The sequence below is a fragment of the Poecilia reticulata genome, chromosome 10 (assembly GCF_904066995.2).
Source record: "Poecilia reticulata chromosome 10, P_reticulata-male-v2, whole genome shotgun sequence".
In the NCBI taxonomy this organism is placed as follows: Eukaryota; Metazoa; Chordata; class Actinopteri; order Cyprinodontiformes; family Poeciliidae; genus Poecilia; species Poecilia reticulata.
Genome location: NC_088839.1, coordinates 27,527,761 through 27,546,461, shown reverse-complemented (window position 1 = coordinate 27,546,461; position 18,701 = coordinate 27,527,761). Strand labels below are relative to the sequence as shown.

General features: G+C 37.3%; 1 protein-coding gene across 1 annotated transcript; it reads left to right on the top strand.

The window, feature by feature from the left end:
- The first annotated feature begins 891 nt into the window (after nt 1-891).
- sparc (secreted protein, acidic, cysteine-rich (osteonectin)) lies at nt 892-17,853 on the top strand. The gene is made up of 10 exons (XM_008420840.2): nt 892-1,047; nt 9,531-9,596; nt 10,369-10,422; nt 11,538-11,622; nt 13,567-13,688; nt 14,277-14,397; nt 15,145-15,278; nt 15,841-15,989; nt 16,586-16,734; nt 17,378-17,853. Exons 2-10 carry the CDS (start codon nt 9,540-9,542, stop codon nt 17,404-17,406), a joined length of 900 nt encoding a protein of 299 aa, XP_008419062.1. The 5' UTR covers nt 892-1,047; nt 9,531-9,539; the 3' UTR covers nt 17,407-17,853.
- The last annotated feature ends 848 nt before the right edge of the window (nt 17,854-18,701 follow it).

The window sequence follows — 18,701 nt, the reverse complement described above, 5'->3', positions numbered from 1 at the left end:
TTAGCTTTGATCAGCTTCCCTGTTCCTGATAAAGAAAAGCATGATTACAATGTTGCTGCCACCATGTTTTACTGTTTACTAACCAACGTCTTTCCTTTGTACATATATGGTTGGTGGCAAATTATAAAGGAGACTTCTGATAGCTTTCTTTATACAATTTTTATTTGTTCTTCCTAGTGCATTGCACAGAGTGTACTATGAATAGATATGTTAACAGATTCTCCAACCTGAGCTGTGCATCTCTGCAGCTCCTCCAGAGTTAACACAGATCTCTTTGTCTCGTTCTTATTTAAAATGCTGTATGAGATGGTCAGAGCTTATTATTCAATTTATACCCTAACTCATAAATTGAATACTAATGTTTTCACATTTTATTGCTAAAATAAATATCTTTATGATACTGTTTTTTCCTGATGCTTTCCTCAGATGCCTTAACAAATCAATCCCTGAAAGCGACATGATGTGAAGCTATGAAAGATGACATTTCTGATGGATAAGCATCAACCAAACAAAACTGCTGTGAGCTGGAACAGACAGATGTGGAAGTACTGACGGTTTTGGGGTGTTATGTTGGTAAATGTAAATTGCAGCCTTCAGCAGTTGCTCATATTTTCATATTTTGTGGATGTCCTCACAGCAGATAGCATGTTGTAACTTTAAAGCGGAGTTGTTTATTTTAATAATTCAGTTTTTTTTTCTGAGCCACTTTTAAGCGTTATGATTCATAGAAACTGAAGTAACTAAATGAAATTATTTTCTTATTGATAAAGCATGCTCAGCCTCAGACATCTGTAAAGAAACTTAAGTGTATTTCTCAAGCCGGACTCTTGAACTTCAACCTGCCTAAGGGAGCGGAGAGTTAGTTTCAAGCCCATCCCACCAGCGCAGGAGGAGACTGGGAGGAGGCTGTGGGAGCAAGAGTTGTGTCCAGACTGGGACGTCCCACTGGAAATGTCTTCTGAGTGAACTGGTGAGGCAGTTAGATCTTCCCGGGGCCCCGCACACGGCTGACTTCTCTCCAAGCGTCCCTGCTCTGCAAAGCTGAAGGTAGGAGGTCTCACTCTGCCTCAGATTGATATTTCTCTTTATTTGAGCTCTGAGTTAAAGCTTTCTGCAACTTGTGGAACTATTTTAGCATTCAGCTGCAAAACTGCTCTTAAAGGTGAAGTTTGACCACTGATAGATGTGGGGAAATTTTGTTTTCATCATTGTAAGATTTAAGAAATCCTCTTCAAAAAAAGTTTCTGTTTTCCTAAAGCAGGTAGAATCTTTATTTCTATATTTGCCCACATTTACTTACTTTACAGTCCCAATTTAAAGTCTTTCTGATTAGACAAAACTTATTTCAAACTAACTTACGGTCTAGCATTTCATTTCAAACTGGAATGTGCTAAAAATGGCTTCTTTGTTGTTCAAACAGTTGCCAGAAAAATCATTCATTATATGAACACAGTCTGTGATTTGGGAGATTATTGACTGTGGAGCTATTGTGTGCCACATCGGCAACAGGAGGAGGAGGGGGGAGAGGAATTAGGACACTGGCATAGGGGAGGAGGGATGCAAACAAGTCTTTCTGAAGGTTAATTTTTGTTTTCCTTTCTTAGCTAATTTTATTCTTTACTTTAGTTTGATGCATTAAGTACCACGCTCTTTGTTGCTTTGAGATTTCCCAGTTTTGCAGAGGGTATCAAGTTCTGCTTGTGAAAAATGGGGAAAGAAAAGAGGGAGGGATAAAAAGGGATAACATTTCAGTTAAGCCAGGCAGAGAAATGGGAGCATTTCTCCAGATATCCCTCTCTTCTTCTTCCCTCCCTCCATCTCCTCTGTGACTCCATTCCTTGATTACTCCCATGTAAAGGAATGCGAGTTCCTGTGGTGATCAGTTGCCAGCTGTTTGCTGTGAGTCAAAGCAGACACCTAAAAATCTTTTCCTTTGTCTTACAACCATGTAGAAACCTTCAGAAAGCCATTTCCATGCACAAGTCTAGTGTCAGACAAAAAATAGCTTCCCTAGTTTGGTTAGAAACATGATTTCTAGATGATTTGTCAAGACTTTTATGGATCACGGCTCTTTATCTGAACTCTGAAAATCTGTCAGAAATGATTAAATATTTGACAATCACTGTTGTAGCTACATATATTAGAAGGTTTTGTAATAAAATGTGCATTATGTAGGTATCTGGCAATTTGATTAATGTTGCATTTAGTTAATAAGTAGTTGTACTACAAATGTTAACACCAAAACAAGCTACAATGGACTAAATTTTCCATGCCGCCAGAGAAATTTCCTCCCTTTTCTTCATTTAGAATCACTTCTTGTTTTCCTCTTTCGTCACACCTGTTTAAGATTTCTCTGAAGGCTCATTTAGAGGGAATAAAACACAGTAATGTGTTGGCATCAGTGAGAGCGAAGCCGAGCCTGAGTCTCTGGTGCCTAATTGTTGAGGTGGCAGGTCTGGGCTGAAGTGTTTGGAGGAGGAGGAAGGGAAGGAGGGAAGGAAGAAAGAAAGGGGAGGCGGCGTTGGAGCTAAGGATGCTGTGGAAAACTGATCCAGAAAAGCTGTAATCTCTTGACAGGAAGAAGGAGGACTATGGAGCTGTCTAGGCTGACATGGAAAGGAAAAATCTGGATATTGTTCCTTTGAGAAGGAAAATAAGAGGAAAAACATAGCAGGCGTGAAGAATTAAGGCACAAAATGGAAATAGATCAGAGAATAATAGAGACTCATTTTTGTTTTGATCTGATTTCCTCAGAAAAATTCTAGGGCAAATTGCTAGAACTGTTTATTTCTATGTGTTTCGATGGGATTTGAACTACTAAGGTAGAACCTTTGTGCACATTTACTTCCAATCATAAGCACAACGAAAAAGACGAATTTATGTGTTTGTTTTATTTAAGTAACCTCTTAAAGACCAAAACGATTAAACTCCTAATAAAAATCTAACTTGCTCACAGAGATTTGACCGATGATTTATTTTGGGCAAGGGAGGCACAAACTGTCATGTATCAAAAATAATAACATTCAGTGAGTCAGAGACGGTCATTTTCTACAAAAGCATCTAGAAAATCACTGATCAAGCATTCATGGAATCACATTAAGGCTTTGAACCACAACTAACAACTTATTGCTATAAAAACTGTGAAGTGGTAGAAGAAAAGTCTGCTATGTATGCCTCGTCTCTCACAGATTCCAGACACAGGATTTGATCCGATTAGCTCCGGCGGGGGAAGGGAGAATCTGAGTTACAAAGAGGTCAGGTGACAAACAGCCTAGGCTAACAAAATCCTGACTTCTCTCTTCCACCTTCACACAGGTGCCTTTCATGAAAACTGCTCTTTGTCCAGGCGATTGAATGGGCACGCCAATAATCTCAAGGGAGGAAAATTGAATTTGTTAGTCACTGCAGGCTGCACCGTTTCAGCTGCCTGAACCAGAAACATAAGATTTATGAAAAAAGAAAAAGGAAAACCAAAGAAAGAAATTTGTTGATGTAAGATATTTATAAAACAGTAACATATGAGATTTATGTTAAAATCAGTGAGTAACATTTACTTAAACATAACTTTTCCTATCAAAACCTTTAAGAATGGATAACAGAGTTTTGATTGCATTTGTTAGCCCTGCTTTAAACTCTGGAGACTGGTCACAAATGGGTCTTTCATCTTGACAAAGACTCAAGACCACACCAAGGCAACAGAGCAGTGGCCAAACAAAGATTACACTAAGGTCATGGAGGGATCCATCTTACAGACAATCCTTGGATGAACCTGACCCTCCAAGTTACCCAGCAGCAGCATAAAAACTCCAAAGGATTTAAAGAGTTTCTTTGAGGACAAAAGCTCTCCTGAGATCCACCCAAACCTGGGGACCAGCAACTAGAAGTGTCTCAGTGTTGTGCATGTCAACAAATGTTGTTTTCTTTTAAGCATTTGTTCTGCACGTTCTCTGAATTGTATTCTTTCTTAACAATATAAAACTGATAATTTCTCCTTAAGAGAGCAAACGTACAAATTGAGCGGGAACCAAATTCTTCTTGCAGCAGTTTCAACCTCATTAACTGTTCCTCAAATTAATTGCCAGACACTTGATAATGCAATGTTACCCTTCTTACATGTCTTGATAGACTTTCAAGCACCTGTTTGACCTGCTTAACCTCTTTGATCTGTTTGCCCCTTAAAACCCATCCAGATGGTGGTGGATGGCATAAAAGATGCCATCCCTGTTCTGGTTTGGTCAGTCAGACAGACAGACAGACAGACAGACAGACAGACAGACAGACAGACAGACAGACAGACAGACAGACAGACAGGGTCTTATATGTAGGAATTTCACCCGCCAGGTTTGGCAGAGTACAAATAAAGAGCGAGCAACATCATATAAAAGAAATTAATCACTAGACTGCAAATTACTGGAGATGTTTTCAGGTTTAAATCTAAGCTCTGTCTGTTTATGTCATAGAAATGCAAGTCAACCATCGTACACTCCTTATATTTTAACAGTATTTCTGTAATTTATCCCATCCACCTCCTGGGCTTGGTGCAGACACAGGAAATCACTTTTCATTCTGAGAGATTTTGCAAATATTTCTCTGTTCCCAGTGTTGTTTGTCCAGACTGTTTGCTGTCACACAGACTGTTTATCCTCCAAAACCTGCCTGTTATGTCACAGAGGAGGGTGAGAACGAATTCCTCCAAAGCTCCAGTGGAAAAAGCAACAGATATTACTGCAAAACTAGAGGAGAAATGTGAATTGGTGACAGTTCAAGCTCCAGCTGTTTTCCTCCAAAGCAAGTTTACACTTGCTTACCTAACTAACCCAAATTAAATAGATTTGTGGGGAGAAGGGGCCCCTTTATGAGCCTGAAGTTTCCCTTTTAGCCTCAGTCCTGTTTGATTATGAGAGCAGCTTTCCAAATAAAATTATTTGTTTTGCTGTTATGTCAGTTAGTCCCGCCTTCTCCATCCCGACTCTCCGACTAAACAGGAATCTTTTAAAACTAAATAACGAGTACATCAGGCCTTTCCAAATCAAATATTGATGCCACACACTTTAGAGATGACACCATATCTGTTTTCTCCCATCCAGAGTTCGTTTTGATATTTTTTTCTTATTCATATCTGCCAATGAGTTCTCCTTCGCCAGAAGCTTTTTGTTAGCTCTGCTTTTTCAAAGGCACATTTGTGAAGGTTGTTTGGACACAGCATCTGTGTCCCTGCCAACGTTTCTGTAATTTTCCACCTCTAAGCTTTAGGTTTTGACTTCCTGGCTTGGTATTTATGGACCTTCTCAAACAGCAGGCTCTCGCTTTAAACACTTTGCTTTATAGTGATAAAGGTGCATTAGAAGTTCTGTATAGCAAACTTTTGGTTAAACCAAGAACCAATATAAATCTTTAAGAACAACAGTCAGGACAACACTGGTAACCAACCTGCAGGTTTTAGGTCTTATAAATGACAGTTTTGAATTTATTGTTGATATTTCTTTCTAATCTACGCCTTGTCAGAATTATGTACACAACTGGTGCTGAAAGCTCATTTTCATTTTCATTAAGCACAAGCAAGAGAGAGCAAAAGTGTGTAAGGCAATAATTTTAAAGTGGTGCTCAATATTTTAACTACAATTTCTTATTGAGTAGCTTATGGCGGAAAATGTTTGAAGGTATAATACAATTAGTATAGTCAGCTACTGGCATTATAATGTTAGTTTTACCATCTTAGTTATAGATTTCAGACTTTATTTGGAGATTTTTTTTTTCTTTAACACGAGGCCAAAAGCAGACATACAGACTGAAACTTGTATTTATTTATTTTTATAGTAAATAGCATTAGCAACCATGGTTTAAAGGTCACAGCTGAGTGGCTTCGCTTTATTTTATTTCCAGTGGCTTTAAGTCTTAATTGAGAGAAAGTTGACTAAAAGCTGTTTTGGTTGTTTTTAAATTAGTTTTTTGAATGTTTGAGAAGGACCCAAACACAGGACTTAAGCAGGATGAAGGTGAACAGTGGTTTAACAAAATAAAAATTTATGATTGTGTTTATTTTGAGTTTATTGAGCTTAAAAAGCTGTTATTGCTTTTTAAGGTGCTTTGGGTGTAACTGGTTGTAAATGGCTGTTGTTCTTGTGGTGGATGAGGGATGATGGTTGTAGTAGTAACTGCTGTGCATTTTGTAAACATATTATTATTATTATTATTATTATTATTATTATTATTATTATTATTATTATTATTATTATTATTATTATTATTATTATTTACATCCACGTTCAGTAATTTGGAGATTAGATATGAAGGCATCATATAGTTGCTGTTGCAGAAAGACTCTGCTGTCTTTTCTGCTGTCTCTAGGTGCAACTCACTCCCAGAAAAGAATTCAAATTAAACCCAAAGCAAACATGCCTATCAGACACAGCTGAGTGTGTTTGCAGAACAGCGTAGCAAACCTCTCTTGTTTAAATGTCAGAATAATTTCACTCTACTGGAAGGTTTGTCAGACAACAGATTACAGGAATGCAAACGAAATATTACTCCTTTCACTGCATGTGTCTGAACATGTCCATCCCACATCATGAAGAAACTGCAGATAATGTCTTTGCTTTGTGAAGCAAAGTTGAATTTTCCAATTGAAGACATTAAACCTGAAGTTAATTACTCTACAATTGGTTGAAAAAAGCCTAAACTTTTCATCTTCCCTCTATGAGATCTGTTTGCGTTACTGCTACTGTTGCTGCATAAAAATAATTTTAAACCAGCTAAAGAAAACAATACCAAAAGAAAAGAAAGGCTGTTTGTCTATGTTTTTACATTTTTATTTACTAAAAGCAGTTCAGACTTTGATTTTTACACTTGGCCTCTGCTAACATGAGTCTTTGGTGCCTAACAGACTTTTTTGGATGTTTGGGAGAAACAGTTGATTACATGGAGCTGAAGAAGGGAAGAACCTACGCAGAAAGAGAGGAAGACTAAGCAATGCAACACTCCATTACCAAACAAAGGAACCTTTATTTCTTCTGCATCAAGAGAAGTTCTTCATTGAGTTTCAAACAACGAATGCTCAGACAGGACTCTCGAGGGGAGAAACAGATTCTCACACAAAGACTTTTCTCATGGCAGCTAAAACAGAAAATATACACTATGCTCTCTTTAATTAATAAAGTAATCAGCAGATTCTGTTCAATAATAATACTGTAGTCATAGATTTAAAAAAAAAGTCTGAAATTTAGGTTTGATGATACATTTTGTGGTGAAAAGAAAAAAAACTGTAAACCGGATTAAAACCAGTTACCATGCTTAAGAATAGGGCGTCTCTTTGTGTTTTGTGCAGAAAATCCATCTGAAAGATCAGATTCAGCATAAATTGAGTGAAATTGTTGATAGACTTCTAATTTATGTTGTAATTATCAAGGAATTGGGATAATACACAAACAATTGCAGTCAGAATATCTTTAGAAGATGAAGCAAACACAAAAAGTTTAGTTTAAACTGTCTTTTAAACAAATTATGTATGTTTAAAAAGTTGTAACAGAATAGTGTTGTTCTTTCAAAAAAAATTAATAAACATTTCAGTTTCTATAATTTTGTAAAAAAAAAAAAAAATGGAGTAAATGATAAAGCTAACTGAAATCTCATACACGTGTTAATGAACATTTGTTTAGGTGGCTTATATTTTAATTCCATAACCGTATTATTACAGGTACTACTTGTATTTTTTCTTACACATATTAATACAAAGGAAAATTCAGAAAAGCTGTTGGAAGTCGTTATTTTGAAGCTGAGATCTGAGTGGAAGAAGTTAGGAATGAAAACATGTTGCCTCAGTTCGAGGGAAAATGTTGACACTGCACATAAAGACAGGAGCCTGTTAACACGTCATAAATGTCAGCACAGTCTGTGTGCAGAAACATTTCTGAGGCTTAATTTGACACATTCAGTAGCTACTATATGCTCTGATTAATGCTGCATAATGCAAAAATCCTCTTTGAACCCATGAGATTATTTTCTGATGAAGGTCCTGAAACAAAGGCGTAACCACAGACCGTTATAACACTGTTTATTGTGTTGTTGTGGGTTGTTTAAAAATTGACAGGTGTCATGAGATTTATGCAGTGCATATATATGTTTGGAGACATTTAAGCTTCAGTGTCTCATTTAATACTGCAATTTGTTATAATTGCAATAAGAAAAGTTATTTTAAATAAATGTTACAAGCAGATTAAAACCAAACAACATGATTCAAGCATGTTTTGACTTTATTTTTGTGTTTAATAGACAGCATGTATATAATATATCTTAAGCTTCAATGAACATCCTCATGTGTGACATTATCTGCAGTAATTCTTAATCAGCTCACTTTACCATAATTGTACAACCCCCCCCGAACTGTGTCTCTAGTTTCTTTTTAGCAGGCTCAGTTTTTCAAATGGTTTCCATATGTGTGTTCAAAATCACTTGTGATTCCCTAGAAACCTGTTTGAATCCTCTCCGTTTGCACATTTAATGTGATTTTCAGTTAGCCAATGCTTATTTGGGGTTTCCACTGTGTGTGTTTTTCATTGATTTTGTTTTTCATTTTAAAAGTAAATAATATTCTCTAAAATAAAACCCAATGTAAAAACAATACTTTTTTGTGATTACCAAACTTGATGACACATTATGATTATACATGAATATAGTAGGGAAACAGACTGACTGAATATGGAAAACACTGGTATGTGGCTCAAGGTTAAAATACTACTTGATATTTTGCAAAAATCCATATTTGTAAAGTCTGGACTCACATAATACGTGATGTGTTCTCAATGTGTTTCAGAAAGGTGGTTTGGGGATCTTTAATCTTTCTTTCTTTCTTTAAGAAAGAAAGAAAGAAAGAAAGAAAGAAAGAAAGAAAGAAAGAAAGAAAGAAAGAAAGAAAGAAAGAAAGAAAGAAAGAAAGAAAGAAAGAAAGGTGACAAAAAATTTCAAAACTGAACATAGACATGACATGACAGACCACACTCTTAGATTTAAAGTCCTGATTGCCCTAAAACAACCAAGAAGTACCCAGAATTTCTGACATTGTTTATAATGTGTTGCTTTTGATCAGATTCTAGAGTGTAACATTGATTCTGGGTTTTTCAAATAGTAATAAGACATAAACTCAATCAGAATCTGCTTGCTATCTTACATCTTACATTTTATTTTTAGTGTCAAAACTCCTTCCATCAGGAAACTCATCAGATCTTCTGTCATCTGACCTCTTTAGCTGCACAGGTCATTAGATCAGGAATGACCTGTGCAGCTCTATACTTTATAAACTAAGATGTTGAAGTTGTTGAAATTTGGATTCACACAAAAACTCTGAGAAGTTTATCCCTAGTGAATGCACACCAACTACTGAAAACAACATCTGGAACAAATAAAGAAGTGGAACTGCAAATGTTTACACAAATATATTAAGGCTTGATGGGATCTGTCATTCTAAAGCATCTCCTACAGTCTTTAATTTGATGACAAGTAGAAAATTTGAATTGTTTCTCTCTCTTTCCTTACAGTCTTTGAAGATGAGGGTGTGGATCGTCTTCCTCCTGTGCCTGGCTGGCCACGCCATTGCTGCTCCTGTGAGTTCAAGTCTATGTGGCCATTTCTAGTCCTTTTGTGAACATTTTCCCTTCTTGGTTCCATTCAGCTTATTTACATAGTGCCATTTCAGAATAAATTACAATTACAATCATTTAAATTCAATCGCACACATTTCAATTGATTGTAGTTCTCCAACAGTGCATTAAGCTCAGTTAATTACTGAAATGTAAACTGTAATTTCTATGTCAATGGAAATTAAAAAGTTAATAGCAAAAGAGGTAGAAAGATTTGTTGACAGCAATTTTATGTCAGCTGATGTTCTCCATCGAAAAGGTATTGAAGCCAAACAAAATGGCAGACTAGATGTAGCTTCTATGGGGAGAAAAATCTGAGAGAAAAAATAGAAATAACAGTTGAAATAACTGCAATTAATGCAAATAGAAAAGTAGTAGAAGAATGAGAGGAAATGTGGTCGTAAGCATGTAGCAGCATAACAGGCATAGCTCAGGATAACCTAACGCCTTACAATGAGGTCTGAGAGGCAGAGCCAGGAAGAACCGTCTTTCCGATCTCACTGTTCTCCATGACGTCTTCTTTCCCGTGATCACCCCTCATTGTTTAATAGACTTCCTCTGTAGTTCTGACTGTGGGTGTGCTTTCCCATGTAAAGTTTGTTTGGGTTAATCATTTTTCCAAGGCCAATTCCTCCCCTGAGAGTTGCTCTGCTGTCTCGTTCACATGTATTAAATCTTTCATTGTGTGGACAAAATGTGTGTCTGTAATCAGATCATTCCTGCTTTTGTGTTGCAGGCTGAGGAGGAGCCAGTTGTGGAGGAGCTGGTTACTGAAGACCCAACTGTTGAGGTCAGTCCAGATGATTTGTTGTTTTTTTTCTGCAAGACCAATTTATTTCTTCTTCAGTGGATTTCGTTCACTCTACCTTGAAAAAAACCCTATAATTTTATTTCAATATTTCAGGAAAGCCCCTGAGAGAACCGCAGAAATTCTCTCAAGCACAGAAAATGACTTGTCATTATAGTGATAGTTAATTCCTTAGTGGGGTTTCTCTGCAAAACACAACAATAGCAACATCAGTGAGAGGGAAATAATGAACATCTAACTTACATAAACTAACATCTCATTTGTCCTGATTCTGTGAACTGGAATAAACTTTTAAATACTTTTTTTCTCCTGAGACATTTCTTCTGTTAGGCATCTGTGATGTGTTTTCCACCACACAGCTGTTCTTAAATTTGATCTGTGACAGAGCTTTGGGTTTTTTAGATCTGAAGACAGAGAACCATTTCAGACTTGTAAAAGCTGTGAACTTTTGTGTGAATATTAGCAGATAACTAACCTGCTGTAATTAAGTCTTTAATGGACTTTAACCACCAAGTAAATCAGCAGAAAGTTGAGTTTGTGTTGCTATTAACCAGATGAGGCATTAAAGTAAAAACTGCAGCTTTCAATCTTTCTGCCAGAATTGCACCTCAAAACACTTTTACTTGTCAATAAGGAAAATTTGCATCATGTTCAGTAATTGTCCTTATTGTAAGAAAATACCAGCTTCAACAGCATAATATGTCTTTAGCGGCACTGGATTTTAGACAAATTTATTCAAAAGAAAATCTTGGGCTTTCATGTGAACGTTTTATGGTTTCCTGCTCCAGAGGTCCAGCGGGACCAGCGATCCCACAGCTGTTAATTTTAGCCACTGGTTAAGTTAGCCAGGAAACCATTAGGTTTGTTTTCTTTTTTGGCCTGACCACATGTGGATCCAGCTGCTTTTTATTGCTGGATCTTCTGGTCTCTCAGACGCCGTCGGCCTTCAGGGAGCACTGGTGATGTTTCAAGCCTATTTGAAGGCAAACAATGAGTAGTTTGAGGAAACCATGGAGAGATGAATCTGAAACTAGATGTTTCAAAAGATCATTGATCATCTGTTCAAAGTCTGACCTCTGACATATGCTGCGTTCCAGGAACCAGAGGTGGGAACCAACCCAGTGCAGGTGGAGGTTGGAGAGTTTGATGAAGCCATCGATGTCGAAGATGTTGTTGTTGAGAGTAAGTTTGTGACTTGTTAATACAGGAAGGTTGGTTTTCTAAACCATAAACATCTCTTGCTTCAGCAGGAAGCCAAACCCTCTAAAACTAACTCTAAATGTTTGGAACCAAGTTCACACCTAACGCAAATAAAGCATAAACGTAGTGTAAACAAGGTCTGGGAGTTTTTAAGCATAGTCCAATTCTCCACATGAAGGGTTTAAAATATAGAAAATAAGAATACATAAGATAAATAAGATAAATAAGAAATAAGAAAGTATGCATGATTATACTTTTGTGCAAACATATCTAAGAGGATTAATTTTGACCCAAAAGGCTGTTTCAATGATTTTTGTCTGCAGCAGCAGCCTTCTTTGATAAACAACCTTAAAGTATTTCAGCTGCATTCTGGCGACTGGGTGCAGCTATACAGAGGTTTCAGGGTTTGCTCAAGCTGGCACACTAAGCAGACATAATGACAGACTGCCTCGTTCTGCATGCAGATGCCTGTGATTATATGTTCCACCCAGCTTAAAGAGGCAATACAACCACAGAAAACTTAATAAGCAGCAAAAGTTGAAGACTGGAGAGCCTGCAGGCTGTTTAAAATCGTTCAGGGCATTTTAAAGAGCATACTTCACATTTTTTGCACTTTCTCTTTTCCAGTTGTGTTCAAGTATGTAGCTCATGATCACTTTTTTGTTTGTTTTCATGTCCAAGGTTGAGAAATATGTTTAAAAATCATTAAGGACTGAAAGTAAGTGCAATGTAGCCAAAACTAGCTGAACAGCACAGATGTTAGGTTTCAAACACAAACCATAAGCATCTGGTCATAACACAATGGACCTTGCAAGACAAAAGTCGTGACAGCAAAGCATAAAGCTCAAAATTTACTTAAAAAATTTAACAATTAAATTATGATTTATTTACTAAAGAGAAGAAAGTTAAGAAAATAGCTGAATTACAGACTGACACAATAGCAGCAATTAAAAACTCAAGAAGTGTGGCAATATTTGGACAGACATTGTAATCAGTGACCAGCATTAGTTCACATCAGACCCATTTCTCCAAACATCTGTCACCAAAATTATTTTTATGAGGGACACATTCATTCATTTTGTAACCCTCACTTTTTTCCACAAAGTAGTCAGCATCTCAAGCTCTGAAGTCTGTCAACATTTTGTTTTCAACATGTCCTTTGGCCCTTAAAGTTTTTCAAGCTAATGCTGCAAAGCCAGTGGTTGTAGGGGAAGTAAATACTTGATGCTTCTTCAGCTAATTGAAAGAAAATTTCTTCTGGGTGATCTGCTTGATGACTCTGCTCAAGTTGCCAATTGCAGCTGTGGCATAAACTGTACTGTGTCAGATTTCCTCAGCTTTAGGTTGTTCCTTCCCTCAAGTCCAAGATTCCAGCTATTTCATAATCCAAAGGGGAAAATGTGGAGACTGTTTTTCTGGAGAGAAATTTGTCTTCCCAGCCCAGGTTTTTTCCAAAGAGCTCATCTGTGTTTCCTGTCTGGCTGCTGTTCATTACATCCCTGTTCAGCTGGAATTTGTCATAACCATTGGATATTTTTCTATTAAAAGTAATTTTTCTCAAATAAACAATATATTCTGTTTAATAATGTGAAAGATTTCCACATGGATCAGACAGAGATGCCACATTATTATATAATTGTGGAAGAGTCTTACTGTGTTAGTGGGAAAATGCTATTTTTGCTTCAGAAAAGTAGAATTGAAAAGTGTTTATCTAGTTTGAACAACAATGGATAATAACTTTCACAAGTTTCAAACTTTTGGTTCACTGATTCAGTAATTTGAACTGGGATAGAAATCAAAACGCACAAACAGCAGAAACTAAAGTAAAAATTAAGAGCCTAAAATATCGAACAAATTTGCTGAAGCTATTTTGTTTTTTACAAAATTGTGTCCTTAACTTCTGCATTAATTTGTTTTTTCTTGTAGATCCTTGCCTGAACTACCACTGCAAGAAGGGCAAGGTGTGTGAGGTCGATGACAGCAACACCCCCATGTGTGTGTGCCAGGACCCCTCCACCTGCCCTGCTGTCGAAGGAGAGTTTGAGCATGTGAGTTAAAACGAAACCTGTCTATCACAATACATACATGATATCTAGTCAACATGAGGTAACAAACCCTTTTTGTAAAGAAAGCAAGTAAACATTACACATTCTGATTTTACCCATTGTTCCCCCGCTTTCTCACCAAGAGTCAACTTCCTTTTGTTTGGGTAAAAAAAGAAAAACTATAAAAAACAAATAATTTCCACCAAATGCAGAGAACAAGAAGGGCATTAAACAAGCCGCATATATTATTAATGTATAACCTTTGCCAAAAGTGCAACACTTAGTCTTCTCCTATAGGATTTCACAAGTTTGGGACATACAGCATCTCGATGAACTTAAAAAAGAAAATCAGAATAATTAAAAATGCTTCAGTTAAATATATTTTTAAAGACCTTTTTCTAGAAGCTATGGGCACCATATAATTCTGCGCTGCATAAACGTATCCAAATCTAAGATGGATTTTTTTTTCTGAACTTCTCAGTTTGAAAGGGATCAAAAACAATTGTGTCTCTAATACATTTGTCTCTAATAAAATTATCATGTGTTTTATAAACTGCTGCATTTTTACTTGAGTTGTTTTTTTGTTTCCAGGTCTGCGGCACCGACAACAAGACCTACGATTCCTCCTGCCACTTCTTTGCCACCAAGTGCGCACTGGAGGGAACCAAGAAGGGCCACAAGCTGCACCTGGACTACATTGGACCCTGCAAATGTGAGTGCTTGACCTCTTCCAAGACTGTGTAACATATTATAATGCAACACTCTCTGCAATGTATAACTCAAGAGGATCTTAGTTAACAAAGGAAAAGCAAACTTTAAGTAGAATTTGTGCCTCTTTCTCTTGTGCCGCTTTGTGAATTGAACTAATATTTGTTTTGACACCCTGCTGCTTACATATGCAGCGTAGTTCCCTCTCACATGTATGGAAAAAGTGAAGGAGCTGAAGCCGAGCTCGGCTCTTACATCAGACTCTCAGAATACTGCCTCTTCTCATGTCTGCACTGTCTGCTGAGATTGATGTGTGGGTTGGACTGTCATGTCGGATCCTGCGGTCTCTGTCCAGACACGCTGGCTGCATTTCTTCGTCTGTTCTCTCTGAACTTGACACATGCAGCTCAGGGAGATGAGTCAGGACTGCGGGGTTCGGACGGAGATCACGGCACATCTCAGTTTACAAGACGAAAACAGTATTCAGTCTGCGGCATAGTTGAGGATAAACAGATCTGAATCATATTAAATAGATAAACATGAGCTCTGGGGTAAGATTAAGAAAAAAACCAACATTTGTCTTTAATCCGTCTGACTGAAGACAGATGCAGTTTGAAGTTTGCAAAACTTGTAAAATACTTTGTCTTATAAGAATAGTTATCCTTAAGTCATCAAACAAGATGTTAAGCATATGCTTTAAAGTTTACGTTAATTATTTGTATTAAATGATGACTTTATTTCCTCCGTGCAGACATCGAGGCCTGCCTGGACAACGAGCTGAGCGAGTTCCCTCTCCGCATGAGGGACTGGCTGAAGAACGTTCTGGTGACTCTGTACGAGCGCGACGAGGACAACAACATGCTGACCGAGAAGCAGAAGCTTAGGGTGAGAAAATGCACATTAAAAGATGTGCATGAGTGCTTTTCTTCTTTTCAGCCATTGTGACAAACTGTTCTTGATCAAAAGCCTGTAACTCACTAAATAGCTGGAATCAACAAAAATGTGACACTGTCACATGTTTGAAAGGGTATAAAATACTGACCTGCTGCATAAGTAGTTGCTAGCATACTTAAAGAAATTTTAATTTTGAGATTTTATACATAAAGACTAATTGCTCTCCTGCCCTGAATTGTATTGATCTCTCCTGAATCTACTCTTAGTTTAGCCTTTAGAGAGTTTATCTCAAAATAATGACCCTCCAAGCTGTTGTTGCTCTGATATTGTAACTAAGTTCATTCTTGATGTGCTGCATCAGGATGTTAAAGAAATGAAGAGATGCAGGCAGATGGCTTACTGTAGTGATGTTTGATTTGCTTTTAAATGAGGGGATAGAAAAATAACTGAACTTCCTAACATCTCACTTTGCTCTTAAAAATAAGTTTTAAATAATTCATTAATTTTCCATTGTGAATCTCGGATATAAAACCACACCTGTCCTGTTTTTCAGGTGAAGAAGATCTTTGAGAACGAGAAGAGGCTGCAGGCCGGTGAGCACTCTCTGGACCTCCTGGCCCGTGACTTCGAGAAGAACTACAACATGTACATCTTCCCCGTCCACTGGCAGTTCGGCCAGCTTGACCAGCACCCCGTCGACGGGTAAGGATGTGGGAAACATGCTGATGGGACGTGTTTGGAGACCTACTTGGCTCCTTCAACTATGCTGCAGTAGCACTGATACACTTAGCACCTCTCAATATAGAAAAAATGAATGTATCCAATATTGATATGGTTGCTTTGTGCAGCAAATTTAAGTTAATGTTTCCATTATTACCTTCATCCAGGAGTATTTTAGTGTTTTTGGAAAATTCTGTCTCCTATTGGTTGGAGGAAATGTAAGTGGAGCTGAAGTTAGCTTCCTGTGGGTGACTGGAGTTTGTTATGCAGACTGTTTGGAGCTGGAGATACGCAGCTGTTCTACTGAACTGAAATGAGGGCATTCAGGCGGCTGATCAAGGTGCTTTTCTTTTGAGCTACATGTTCCTCCAGTTTTGGGTTTGCTTTTGGATCCCCATGAAGGAATTTCAAAGAGCATTTGTGGAGAGGAATGTCTTGGTTTCACTGCTGAATGTTCAATGACTGTATTGGAGGGGAAAATATACAAAGTGTATCCAAGTATCATTTCTGCCCTGGTGTTATTGAGTCACGTTTTTACTCTATAAAACATGATTAATGCTGTTTTTGTTTTCCATCAGATACCTGACACACTCGGAGCTCGCCCCGCTGCGCGCTCCCCTCATTCCCATGGAGCATTGCACCACTCGCTTCTTCGAGGCGTGTGATGCCGACAGCGACAAATACATCGCCCTGGAGGAGTGGGCTTCCTGCTTCGGCCTCAAAGAGCGTGAGTGACAATTGGTGGACAAAACGCTCCTGTTTAATTTTTTATATTAATTATATTTCATTTAAAGACAGCAAAGGTACCTTTAACCTCAAGGTTAAACACAACAGATTCCACACTGCCATTATTTATTACAAATCCAGGTAGCACAACTTTTCAATCGTGTTAATTTCTGGGTTTTGACTAGGCCATTGCAACGCCTTGATTCTTTTTTCACAGCCAGTAGAGTTTGAGAAAGAACTCTCGAGTTTATTGTCATTTCTCTGAACATTGCCTGGTCTGACCTGGATCAGGAGGATCTGCTGGCACCTCATGGAAGATTGGCAGCTGTCTTTAAGTGTTTTCACAAGCAGATAATCTTTTGAGTGATGGACTTCAAATTATTTTTAAGTGACCTTATAACTGTTCTCAGAATGGTGGACAACAACAGTTGCTTATTAAAGATGATTGCTGATGGTTTTCCTGCTTAGCAGTGTGTTAACTTACCCCAATTTGCCACAGCAGCAAACTGCTAAGAGTCATTCTTTTAGAGAGGAGATCACACTGATTACAACATATTGATCAAGTGCATTTACTGATCAGGACATGGCTGCCACATCTTGTCATCACACTCTAACTCATTAATATGTTTTCTTTGTGTTTGCAGAGGATGTGGACAAAGACCTCATCATCTAAGTTCCTCTAATGGGCAGCAACAGTTTGAGAGAAACTTCTAGTCGCTACTAACCGGACAAGGTGCTGATGATCCATAAGTTAATAAAGAGAATGCAATTAAGGTGCTAACTGCAAGTTTTGTGTTACTTTCCTATTATTAATTATCTTTTCTAGCTATACCACTAAAAAAAAACTTTCCAAAACTATAAAAGTTCACAGTCTGCAATAACATCACGTGTTTGTGAACATTTCAATTCTTTTGTTTGTTTTTTAACAAAAACCCAGTAAGGTAAAAACTAAAGACCTCTGATGTAAATTTACATTGACATTATTATATGCTGTCTGTTCCATGATGTGTTCAGGGCTTCTTTTTTTTTATTTGGGACCAGTTGAGACCAGAAGAATGAAACTGTAAAGTCAAAAATAAAGTTTCTAAATAAATGCTCCCTCTGCTTGCTTCCTACTAAACTTACTGCTCAGTTTTTGCACTCTTTTGGTGGTGGGCTCCTTCATTTTTATTGTCATTTTGTGTATTTTTTTAGCAGTTGACTACTGGTAGCAAAGTTGTAATTTTTTTTATCAATTTCCAGACAAATCTGTGCTCTTAAAAGCAGTGCGTGTGTGTGCTTATATTTGAAAATAAGTTTTAAAAAATGATTTTCTAATGAGGGGGGAACCTCGCAGGCTGAGAGTTTTTCTCACCATGTTTTTTTTTTTTTTTTGTGACATAAAGAGCTCGGTCTAGTTCTTTTCCTGAATAAATATTTTCAAAAACATCTGAGCATGGCTCCATATCTGCATCAGTCTTCTCTGCAAAATAATTTTTTACTCAGATGATCTGACTTGGCATCTGTAGAGCAGCAGAAGCCAGACTTTGTTTATCATGTGTGACATTTTTTACATTTTTTTTTTGGCCTTTCAAGCATGATAAAGCTTATCTTGCTGTCTTATGCAGCATACATGCTTAACTGTTTTGAACTGTTTTGCAAACCTCTAAATTAGAATAATCTTCTTAAACATTTTGCATTAAATTATAAGGATATAAGAATCTATCTTAATTTCAATAAAATCATAAAATTATCAGTTTTATTTCCATGCAGTAATTAAGAAGTTTTCTTTTTGCAGGTTTAGGGCATCTTTATGTGACAGTTGATATAACCATTTTCTCAATCCTCCCCAAATTAAGCAAGCACACTCATCTTAGAAAGCCATGAAACGGGTCCAGTCATCGTCAGATCTGCACAGAGCCTCATGCATATTTCAGCTATTTCAAATTACAAAACGTCAATTGATTTTGCTGGAATTAAAGAATATGT

Excerpts from the sequence above, each read along its gene's own strand:
- sparc (XM_008420840.2), top strand. The coding sequence starts at position 9,540 with ATGAGGGTGTGGATCGTCTTCCTCCTGTGCCTGGCTGGCCACGCCATT. Across the intron at positions 11,623-13,566 it reads CGAAGATGTTGTTGTTGAGA|ATCCTTGCCTGAACTACCAC; the intron begins GTAAGTTTGTGA and ends TTTTTCTTGTAG. Across the intron at positions 14,398-15,144 it reads CTACATTGGACCCTGCAAAT|ACATCGAGGCCTGCCTGGAC; the intron begins GTGAGTGCTTGA and ends TCCTCCGTGCAG.